The 12,412-nt window shown below is 42.0% G+C and overlaps 1 protein-coding gene across 2 annotated transcripts in view; it reads right to left on the bottom strand.

The window, feature by feature from the left end:
* The window catches only part of LOC128697316 (centromere-associated protein E-like), a 570,758-nt gene that overhangs the window by 444,325 nt on the left and 114,021 nt on the right, over window positions 1-12,412 (bottom strand). For both annotated transcript variants that reach the window (XM_070104215.1, XM_070104216.1), the window contains exons 3-4: window positions 3,778-4,482; window positions 1,782-1,928 (exon numbers count right to left, since the gene is read on the bottom strand). In XM_070104215.1, coding sequence (XP_069960316.1) covers window positions 1,782-1,928; window positions 3,778-4,482 — 852 coding nt within the window. The remainder of the gene's footprint in view (window positions 1-1,781; window positions 1,929-3,777; window positions 4,483-12,412) is intronic.

Raw genomic sequence — 12,412 nt, 5'->3', positions numbered from 1 at the left:
GGGTTATCCTAGGTAATTTATACTTTGTATGATAACTGTGCTTATGTGTACCTGTGAGATACAGGGAGAGACAGAGACGGGGATAGACAGAGACAGAGATATATACAAACAGAGATAGACAGAGATATATGCAAATGGAGATAGATACAGACAGAAATAGATACAGACAGAAGGAATAGAGACAACCAAAGTCAATCAGCCACCCACCTACCCGGCCAGCCAGCCTGCTGAACACATATTACACATTCCAGAATTATTTCTCTTTACTTAGGGCATAGGCTATAGGATATTCTGGCAGGATGACACTACTAGTGGTATCAAAAATGAAAGGATGTTGCACAAATGTTGCTCCTGGGTTATTATCGAGGTTTTTTATATTTCCTTGACCACTTGTGGAAACATCTATCTCAAAGCCATGAAACTAAGGGTCAACTCCTCTTAATAGGGAAGTGCTAATATGACATGACATCAGTGAATCCCTGGTGTTTGCCATGTTCTTTGTTCTAGATGGCACTCAATTGATCTGGTGCTCCCACAAGGTACTAAGTAGTCCCAGATTTTTTAATACTGCTCATACCAGGTGTTAAGACCCATTCTATACTTACCAGGCATCTCAGGTCATTTGAGGCAAATTTGGAGGCAGGAAAGTTAAAATGTTGATCTACATTTGGAGCACCAGCAGTAACAAAGTAGATCTACATATGGACAGTTAAGAGTTTAAATATTATGTATTACATTTGGGAGTGGGAGCCAGGTCTACCTACACCTGACTTTCTACAAATAAATATTACTCACTTTTCACCCTTCATTAAGACTACAAATATTTTAAAGTAATGAATATACTGTGTATGTATTTTACTTTTTATTGTTTTAATGCATAGTTCTACTGTTAGCATAATACAGCTTCTCCTTACTTAGTGACATACTTGTTTACCGATGACTCAGACTTATGATGGGCTCTCTGACCAGTATACATACCTAAATAATGCATATTAGAGCTGATTTCCTCTATTTTGTTTATTACGATATACAGTACACTACTGTATAAACATTCAAAAATGTACCAGAAATGTTATAAATGGTTGACTGAAACCCACTACCATTATAGTATGCTCTTCACTTAGTGACGAATTTGTTTACCAATGTTGTCTTAGGACCAGAACTCCGTTGTTAAGAGAGGAGTGGCTGTATATGTTATTGTAAACTTATCTGGTATTTGAATGCATTTATAAGCAGAAAATATGGTGTTCTGCTTACTGGCAATGCCCGCTTTCTGAAGATAGCCTGTTGGGTAACACATCAACAACTTTCTTATATATCAGTAGTCATAAATTAACTTAACTTTGGGTTTTGTTAGTGACTTTATTATAGAAGTAATGTATGTAGAATTAGTTTGGAATAGGTAGAGGGAAGTGTGATAGTTATCAGTTAGGTAATAACTAAACTGGGCTTGAGAGCTCAGAACTTTTTGGCTATATTTATTACTATGGTGGAGAAGAAGTCATTCAGTTTATTTACTGTTTCAGAGAGTTGGAGAGGAGGTTCAGTTGGTTTAGTTTATACAATGTCTATTTTTGTGACTATGACAACTATAAGGAATATTAGAAAAACCCGTCAGTCAAAATATTATGAAAAGTTGTGTATAAATAAGTTAGGTAGCAAGTTTGTTACCATATTGTAGGAATAAGAAAGTAGGTAATTTTAAAAATGAAAATCTTGATGATCATGTTATCATGATTAATATTGTATAACATGAAAAAAAACAAAGACTTTCAACTTACAGTTAATGTCGCTGGAGGGATTTCACCAGTAATTATCTTAACTTTCTCCATGATGGTGGTGGCTGAGTCTCCCTGGAGAACAGTGGCAGCTGTGGCACCTGTCTCTGTGGTGATGGTGTCCAGGGCCTTCTTAATGGTCTCCTGTACCTGTCATTACCAACACAAACATTAATGCTGGATGTCAGCAACAACTTGTCTCCACTCTGACACTTTCACAACTGTTGATTACTCAAGACTTATGTCTTAAAATATAACTCACACCCTCCCTTCAACTGCTAATATATCCCCTGTACCTCCCTACAGCCCTTCCTAATATATCCCCTGTATCTCTCTTCAACCCTTCCTAATATATCCCCCTGTACCTCCCTTCAACCCTTCTTAATATATCCCCTGTACCTCCCTTCAACCCTTCCTAATATATCCCCTGTACCTCCCTTCAACCCTTCCTAATATATCCCCTGTACCTCCCTACAACCCTTCCTAATATATCCCCTGTATCTCTCTTCAACCCTTCCTAATAACATATCCCCTTCAACCCTTCCTAATATATCCCCTGTACCTTCCTTCACCCTTCCTAATATATCCCCTGTACCTCCCTACCCTTCCTAATATATCCCTTCCTAATATATCCCCTGTACCTCCCTTCAACCCTTCCTAATATATCCCCTGTACCTCCCTTCAACCCTTCCTAATATATCCCCTGTACCTCCCTTCAACCCTTCCAAGCATATCCACGTACCTTTCTTCAACGCTTCATAATACGTATATCCTCTGTACCTCTTTTCAACCATTCCTAGAATATCCCCTGTACCTTCCTAGGATATCATCTATACCCTCCTAGGATATCCACTGTACCTCTCTTCAACCCTTCCTTGGATATCCCATGTTCCTTCCTTCAACCTTTCCTAGGATATCCCTTGTACCATCCTTCAACCCTTCCTAGCATATCACCTGTACCTTTCTTCAACCTTCCTTGGATATCTCTTGAAGCAACCACCCAGGGAGGTACTACCATCCTGTGGTAGTAGATTGGTAGACAGCAACCACCCAGGGAGGTACTACCATCCTGTGGTAGTAGATTGGTAGACAGCAACCACCCAGGGAGGTACTACCATCCTGTGGTAGTAGATTGGTAGACAGCAACCACCCAGGGAGGTACTACCATCCTGTGGTAGTAGATTGGTAGACAGCAACCACCCAGGGAGGTACTACAATCCTGTGGTAGAAGGTTGGTAGACAGCAACCACCCAGGGAGGTACTACCATCCTGTGGTAGTAGGTTGGTAGGCAGCAACCACCCAGGGAGGTACTGCCATCCTGTGGGAGTAGGTTGGTAGGCAGCATTCACCCTGGGAGGCACTGTGATCCTCTGGTAGTAGGTTGGTAGACAGCAACCACCCAGGGAGGTACTATTATCCGGTGGTAGTAAATTGGTAGACAGCAACCCCCCAGGGAGGTACTACTGTCCTACCAAGTGAGTAAAACAAGAGCCTCTAATTGTTTTACATAATGATATGATTGCTGGTGTCTTTTTCTGTGTCATAAATATGCAAGTAGAAGTCTTGCTACTTCTACTTACACTTAGGTCAAACAACACATGCATGTACAAACATACAAACGCACCCCTTTGGGATTTCTTCTCTTTTCTTACTAGTTCTTTTTCTTGTTTATTTCCTCTTATCTCCATGGGGAAGTGGAAGAGAATTCTTCCTTCATAAGCCATGCATGTCGTAATAGGTAACTAAAATGCCAGGAGCAAGGAGCTAGTAACCCCTTCTCCTGTACATTACTAAATTTATAAAGAAATTTTTGTTTTTCTTTTTGGGTCACCCTCCTTCAGTGGGATATGGCTGGTGTGTTGAAAGAAGAAAGATTAATATATTTAATAATAACTGAATATTGCTCTTGATGTTGTATATATTTACATAACAGAATCAATATATAAAAAATAACTAAGAAATTATTTGGAAAGTTCAATAATGTCTGTGGCATCATACCTTTACTGAGGTGTAGACAGTGTTGACATCTGGGAAGAGTTCCTGACACTTCTTCATCCAATCTTCAACCTCCACATTGTAGTGATCAGCTTCATCAATGGTTGTGAAGACCTCCTGTGCAGTGTTGACTGTGTTGAGGTTCTCCAGCATGGTCTGCAGCTGCTTCTTTCCTGCCTCTCCTTCTGTTGTCATAGTCAGTACACTGGTATCCTCCTGTTCCAGGAGCTCTACTGCTGCCTTGTTCTGCTCCAGCAGATCATAGAGTCTGTCCTGCAGTTGGTGATGCTGGGTCTTCCAGTCCCTCACCTGTCCCTGGTACTTGCTCAGCTGGGACAGTGCTTCTTCACACTCACTTATAAGGTTACTGATACTGCTCTTGTGTTCCTGTGCCAAAGACTGTAACTTCTTCCTGATGTCTCTTGTGTGATCTTGACCACATTTTGTTGACACTGTTCCCACTGATGCAACCTGGATACTTCTGAGTTTCTTTATCACAGCCTCCATAGCATAGCTGATCGGGAACTGAGTAGCATCTGTGGCACTGTGCTCAGCACGACAGCTGGGGCAGGTGAGCTGAGCATTCTTAATTGTATCTTCAATACACTGTGAGCAGAATGTGTGACCACACAGCAGAGTGCGTGGTCGTCGTAGTTCTTCATCATAATTGTTAAAGCACACTTTACACTCCTCTGGTTTGTCGTTATCCTGTAGAAAATAAATATTAAGTTAGATTTTACACTAATAGGATTGAATTTAAACAGGTTAGATTTTATGCCAGTAGAATTGAATTCTATTAAGTTACTCATCAATTAAGTGTTCATGCTGAATTTTATAGACAATCTTGAAAGTTAAAAGAATTGCCAAACTTCTTGATATTACTACCATATACAACATACATACTGCAGGTATATATTGTCAAACTTCTTGATATTACTACACTGGAGGTATATGTTGTCATATACAACATACATACACTGGATATATTGTCAAACTTCTTGTATATGTTGTCAAACTTCTTCATATTAACCACCACATACAACTTAATGAAGGTATATATTGCTAAAACTTCATAAATACAATGTAAGACCACAGTGTGCTGTATTGGTTACATGACCAGACACACAAAGAAGAAACTAATACAATTTGCTTTGATATCTCTTTTAACTTTAGACAGAGTTTACAAGGTTGGGTTAAGGGTTCCTAACTTTATTTACAAGTTAAGAGCTGTTACCTACATCAACTCATGTTAAAGCTTTGTTATTTTTATGAGACATACACATATGGAAAAGGGTACAGTTGTAGTTAACTGTGGGTCAGTGATTTTATTTGGCCAACTGACTATTCTGTTGATGTCATTATGCTGTACAAACATATTCTAGAAACAAGTAATCCTAGGAATAAATGATCTCGGATGAAGTGATGTTCTCTAGAAGGCTACAGTGTAATTGCTCCTTGCTGTCTTGTTGTGTAGAAGCTCATTTCCTGTTGTCTGCGGAGTGGAGCCAAGTGTGGTACTTTGACAATATTATCCTTGTATATAACAGTAAGGCCACCCACATCTCTCTGGTGTTGAAGATTCTACTGAAATGAGAGATCTGTCCAGGCAGGAGACGAGTTATTTTGCTCTCTTCTCCATTCTGTCTAGAAGTCTCAGATGTGATGGGGAGCAAGCAATCCAAGAAAGTGGAGTATACTCAACGTGTGAATATACTTATGCCTCACACAGAATCTTGCAACCTCTACTGTCGAGCAGATGCAAGATACATTTAAGTAAGGTTACCAACTGCTTTGTTTGCAAGATCTACAATGTGGTTCTTCATAGTTTGGAGTCAAATTTCACCCCAAGGATGTCAAGTTCATCCCCAGGTACTAACACTCTCCCATTCATTCTTACCATAGCTTCAGCATTACCCTCATGGTGCCTAGAGACCATAATAATTTACGATATCTCAGGAGCAAATGTGACGTGCCATCATTTTTCCTAGGTTGACGATGTTCCATATCTTTATCTCTAGTGCACTCACCTCATATACTGAGGTCCGTGGGTCAATTCCTGGTATGGATAGAAACATTAGGATGTGTTTCCTTAAGACACCTGTTGTCCATGTTCACCTACAAGTAAAATAGGTACATGGGTGTTAGTCATCTGGTGTGGGTTGCATCCTGAGAACAAAACTCACCTAATCTGCCCAAAATGCTCTGCATAACAAGAAGTAGTAGTTTGTCATTGATGTCGGTCACATCCGTGTACCTTGTACATGTACTTGTAGAAATAAAGATTATTATTATAATAATAATAATAATTATTATTATTATTATTATTATTATTATTATTACATAACTGTTAGCTTGTGATTGATGTAACTTAGAACAGATGGCATTTCCTCTCTTGGATAAATGTCAGACTAGAGTCATCTGCATATTCATGGGATTCTAGGATGAGTTGAAGGTCATTGAAGTAGACAATTCATAACAAGAGCCCAAACACACTTCCTTGTGGAACAATACTGAGTCTTGTTGACTCTGTCCCATTGTTCCACACTTCCTTGTGGAACAATACTGAGTCTTGTTGACTCTGTCCCATTGTTCCACACTTCCTTGTGGAACAATACTGAGTCTTGTTGACTCTGTCCCATTGTTCCACACTTCCTTGTGGAACAATACTGAGTCTTGTTGACACTGTCCCATTGTTCCACACTTCCTTGTGGAACAATACTGAGTCTTGTTGACTCTGTCCCATTCTTCCACACTTACTTGTGGAACAATACTGAGTCTTGTTGACTCTGTCCCATTGAGAGCTATGCTTAGACATCTGCTTTGAAGGTAATCACTGAGGAGGCATAGTGCAAAGCCAGTGACTCCTAGTGCTTACAGTTTTGCCAGAGGTCTCTGGTGCCATACTTGATCAAAAGCACCAGCAATATCTGCTGCTTCTACACAGAGACCTTGAATTCTTCCAGTGGCTGGTGCCACAGGAGAGGTTTAACAGCAAATCAGCAGGGAAATGACCTTTTCTGAAGCCAAATTGATGGTCACAAAGAAGCGAGTGGTAGCCGAGGAAAGCTGTCATCTACCATGAGATTATTGTCTCATGAATCTTGCCAGTGATTAACAAGAGTGACAAAGACCTGAAGTTGCTGATTTCCATTCTGCTCTTCTTTTTATGAACAGGGAGTACATTCTCCTCCTTCTACAGAGTAAGACATTTACACTGTGCTAGGCAGTGCTAATAGAAGTAAGTTTTGAGTGATATTTTTATGAGGATTGTGAAGCCTAGGTTAGGCTACGTAGGAGAGAGGGATTATTTTCAGGGATGCTTGATGTCACCATGGTCGTTTAACATATGTATAAATGGGGTTGAAAAAGAAGTGAATGCTAGGTTGTTGGGGAGAGTTGTTAGATTAAAAGATGAAGAATCTAATACAAACTGGGAGTAGTCACAGATGATTATTGCTGATGACACTGTGCTACTTGGAGATTCTGAAAAAAAGTTGCTAAGGTTGGTGGATGAATTTGAGATTGCACTGTAGTAGGTTCGCTGGTTTTGTCCTTAACCGGGTCTTTTCCAGATGGTGACCCGGCATTGGCCCCCAAGGTGGGGGTGTCACCCATTTTCTTCTGTTCTATGTGGATGTCTTGCTATGGTCTCTCCAGCTGGAGAGTGACATCTTCTTTCTTGTGATGACTCCGTTGGGTGAGGAGTGTTTTCTTTCTTCTTCCTCTTGCTCTGGCCACATCTTGGTTTGCATCCTCTTGAGTCTTTGGACACTTGTTGTTCCAGCTGGGGCTGTGATCTTGAGTCTTTTGACACTTGTTGTTCCAGCTGGGACTGTGATCTTGAGTTTCATAGTGTTAGCATGGGCTGAATGTTGGCTTCAGGCTGTACTGCCATGTTCAAACAAATATAGGCTCCAACTGGCCTTTTTTTTTTCTCTCTCTCTCTCTCTTTAAAAGTGGAGGGAAGTAGAAGGGTGGGATGATAGGAATAAAGAAAGTGAGAGATGTTACATATTGGAAGGGGTGAGTTGCAGTGGGCACAGTCGAAGGCTTCTCACAGTTTCTTCATAGGAGAGGCGGGTGAGCTGCAAGTACTGGGAGCAATGTCTCCAAGTCACAGATGGCCAGTCAGAATTTGAGATGGTATGTCAAAGGAAATTAAATGTGGACATAGGAAAAAGCAAGGTGATTAGGGTAGCAAAAGTTTAAGTAATGAGAGATTGGATATACACTGTGTAAATGCAAGACCAGTATGGTCCACACTGTGTATATTTATAAGACCAGGACGGTCCACACTGTGTATACGTAAGACCAGGATGGTTCACACTGTGAATATGTAAGACCAGGATGGTCCACACTGTGTATATATATGACCAAGATGGTCCACACTGTGTATATGTAAGACCAGGATGGTCTGCACTGTGTATATATAAGACCAGGATGGTCCACACTGTGTATATGTAAGACCAGAATGGTCCAGTGTATATGTAAGACCAGGATGGTCTGCACTGTGTATATGTAAGACCAGGATGGTCCACACTGTGTATATGTAAGACCAGGATGGTCTACATAGTGTATATGTAAGACTAGGATGGTCCACACTGTGTATATGTAAGACCAGGTTGGTCTGCACAGTGTATATGAAAGACAAGGATGGTCCACACTGTGTATATGTATGACGAGGATGGTCCATACTGTGTATATGTAAGACCAGGATGGTCTGCAATGTGCATATACAGGACCAGGATTGTCCCCACTGTGTATATATAAGACCAGGGTGGTCCACACTGAGTATATGTAAGACCAGGATCTGCACTGTACATATGTAAGACCAGGATGGTCCACACCGTGTATATATAAGACCAGGATGGCCCAAACTGCGTAAATGTAAGACAAGGACGGTCCACACTGTGTATATGTAAGACCAGGATGGTCCACACAGTGCATATGTAAGACCTGGATGGCCCACATTGTGTATATGTAAGACCAGGATGGTCTACACTGTGTATATGTAAGACCAGGATGGTCCCACTGTGTATATAAGACCAGGATTGTCCGTTTACCTGGAGTTTACCTGGAGAGAGTTCCGGGGGTCAACGCCCCCGCGGCCCGGTCTGTGACCAGGCCTCCTGGTGGATCAGAGCCTGATCAACCAGGCTGTTGCTGCTGGCTGCACGCAAACCAACGTACGAGCCACAGCCCGGCTGATCAGGAACCGACTTTAGGTGCTTGTCCAGTGCCAGCTTGAAGACTGCCAGGGGTCTGTTGGTAATCCCCCTTATGTGTGCTGGGAGGCAGTTGAACAGTCTCGGGCCCCTGACACTTATTGTATGGTCTCTTAACGTGCTAGTGACACCCCTGCTTTTCATTGGGGGGATGGTGCATCGTCTGCCAAGTCTTTTGCTTTCGTAGTGAGTGATTTTCGTGTGCAAGTTCGGTACTAGTCCCTCTAGGATTTTCCAGGTGTATATAATCATGTATCTCTCCCTCCTGCGTTCCAGGGAATACAGGTTTAGGAACCTCAAGCGCTCCCAGTAATTGAGGTGTTTTATCTCCGTTATGCGCGCCGTGAAAGTTCTCTGTACATTTTCTAGGTCGGCAATTTCACCTGCCTTGAAAGGTGCTGTTAGTGTGCAGCAATATTCCAGCCTAGATAGAACAAGTGACCTGAAGAGTGTCATCATGGGCTTGGCCTCCCTAGTTTTGAAGGTTCTCATTATCCATCCTGTCATTTTTCTAGCAGATGCGATTGATACAATGTTATGGTCCTTGAAGGTGAGATCCTCCGACATGATCACTCCCAGGTCTTTGACGTTGGTGTTTCGCTCTATTTTGTGGCCAGAATTTGTTTTGTACTCTGATGAAGATTTAATTTCCTCATGTTTACCATATCTGAGTAATTGAAATTTCTCATCATTGAACTTCATATTGTTTTCTGCAGCCCACTGAAAGATTTGGTTGATGTCCGCCTGGAGCCTTGCAGTGTCTGCAATGGAAGACACTGTCATGCAGATTCGGGTGTCATCTGCAAAGGAAGACACGGTGCTGTGGCTGACATCCTTGTCTATGTCGGATATGAGGATGAGGAACAAGATGGGAGCGAGTACTGTGCCTTGTGGAACAGAGCTTTTCACCGTAGCTGCCTCGGACTTTACTCTGTTGACGACTACTCTCTGTGTTCTGTTAGTGAGGAAATTATAGATCCATCGACCGACTTTTCCTGTTATTCCTTTAGCACGCATTTTGTGCGCTATTACGCCATGGTCACACTTGTCGAAGGCTTTTGCAAAGTCTGTATATATTACATCTGCATTCTTTTTGTCTTCTAGTGCATTTAGGACCTTGTCGTAGTGATCCAATAGTTGAGACAGACAGGAGCGACCTGTTCTAAACCCATGTTGCCCTGGGTTGTGTAACTGATGGGTTTCTAGATGGGTGGTGATCTTGCTTCTTAGGACCCTTTCAAAGATTTTTATGATATGGGATGTTAGTGCTATTGGTCTGTAGTTCTTTGCTGTTGCTTTACTGCCCCCTTTGTGGAGTGGGGCTATGTCTGTTGTTTTTAGTAACTGTGGGACGACCCCCGTGTCCATGCTCCCTCTCCATAGGATGGAAAAGGCTCGTGATAGGGGCTTCTTGCAGTTCTTGATGAACACAGAGTTCCATGAGTCTGGCCCTGGGGCAGAGTGCATGGGCATGTCATTTATCGCCTGTTCGAAGTCATTTGGCGTCAGGATAACATCGGATAGGCTTGCGTTAATCAAATTTTGTGGCTCTCTCATAAAAAATTCATTTTGATCTTCGACTCTCAGTCTGGTTAGCGGCTTGCTAAAAACTGAGTCATATTGGGACTTGAGTAGCTCACTCATTTCCTTGCTGTCATCTGTGTAGGACCCATCTTGTTTAAGTAGGGGCCCAATACTGGACGTTGTTCTCGATTTTGATTTGGCATAGGAGAAGAAATACTTTGGGTTTCTTTCGATTTCATTTATGGCTTTTAGTTCTTCCCGCGATTCCTGACTCCTAAAGGATTCTTTTAGCTTAAGTTCGATGCTTGCTATTTCTCTGACCAGTGTCTCTCTACGCATTTCAGATATATTGACCTCTTTTAGCCGCTCTGTTATTCTTTTCCGTCGCCTGTAAAGGGAGCGCCTGTCTCTTTCTATTTTACATCTACTCCTCCTTTTTCTTAGAGGAATAAGCCTTGTGCATACATCGAGTGCCACCGAGTTAATCTGTTCTAGGCATAAGTTGGGGTCTGTGTTGCTTAGTATATCTTCCCAGCTTATATCGGTTAGGACTTGGTTTACTTGGTCCCACTTTATGTTTTTGTTATTGAAGTTGAATTTGGTGAATGCTCCCTCGTGACTAGTCTCATTATGTCGGTCTGGGGCTCCACGCATACATGTCTGAACCTCAATTATGTTGTGATCTGAGTATATTGTTTTTGATATGGTGACATTTCTTATCAGATCATCATTGTTAGTGAAGATGAGGTCTAGTGTATTCTCCAGTCTAGTAGGCTCTATTACTTGCTGGTTTAAATTGAATTTTGTGCAGAGATTTAAAAGCTCGTGTGTGTGTGAGTTTTCATCAGAGCTGCCTCCTGGTGTTATTACTGCAACAATATTATTTGCTATATTCCTCCATTTTAGGTGCCTTAAGTTGAAATCCCCCAGGAGCAAGATGTTGGGTGCAGGAGCTGGAAGATTTTCCAGACAGTGGTCAATTTTTAACAGCTGTTCCTGGAATTGCTGGGATGTTGCATCCGGAGGCTTGTAGACTACCACAATGACTAGGTTTTGGTTCTCGACCTTTACTGCTAAAACTTCCACTACATCATTTGAGGCATTAAGCAGTTCTGTGCAAACAAGTGACTCTGCAATGTACAGGCCAACCCCCCCCCCTTTTGCCTGTTCACTCTGTCACATCTGTATAGGTTGTAACCTGGGATCCATATTTCGTTGTCCAAGTGATCCTTTATGTGGGTCTCAGTGAAAGCCGCGAACATTGCCTTTGCCTCTGCAAGCAGTCCACGGATGAAAGGTATTTTGTTGTTTGTTGCTGGCTTTAGACCCTGTATATTTGCAAAGAAGAATGTTATCGGACTGGTGGTATTGTTGGTACTGGGGGGGGGATTTTTTTTCCGGCATTAGTATCTGTATCTGTTGGTTTGGAGTGGAGGCCATCGACTGTGGTTCCACTCCAGGAATGACTGGATTTGGTGTACGATTTCTGCCATTTCTTGCCAGTTTTTTTTCCTTCCTGGCACTAAAAAACCTCTCCCTCTTGAGTGGCTGTGGCTACCCAGGTTTTCCCATGGCCTGGATGTTTTGTATCTTTTTGTCCCCTTTAGATGGTATGCCTGGCAATTTAAGTTATAGCACAGTCTTTCCTGTACTGAAGAGGTACACAGTTCAGGGTGAAAAAGCTTACAGGAAGGGAGTTTGCATTTTCCTGTTGTCATATGGGCTTGGCATTTTCTAGGGTGGTCATAGTTGCACGTCCCATCTGTTTTTCCAGATTTCCCATGCCAGCAGATACCAAGTGCATAGTATGTGCACAGGCTTGGTTTCCGTTTGCTTTGGGTTTCTGTGACTGTATTCCCTGTTGGTGCATGTTTCCCTGTCTTATTCCT

Source organism: Cherax quadricarinatus, chromosome 89 (assembly GCF_038502225.1).
Source record: "Cherax quadricarinatus isolate ZL_2023a chromosome 89, ASM3850222v1, whole genome shotgun sequence".
In the NCBI taxonomy this organism is placed as follows: Eukaryota; Metazoa; Arthropoda; class Malacostraca; order Decapoda; family Parastacidae; genus Cherax; species Cherax quadricarinatus.
This window is presented reverse-complemented; position numbering and strand designations above follow the sequence as displayed.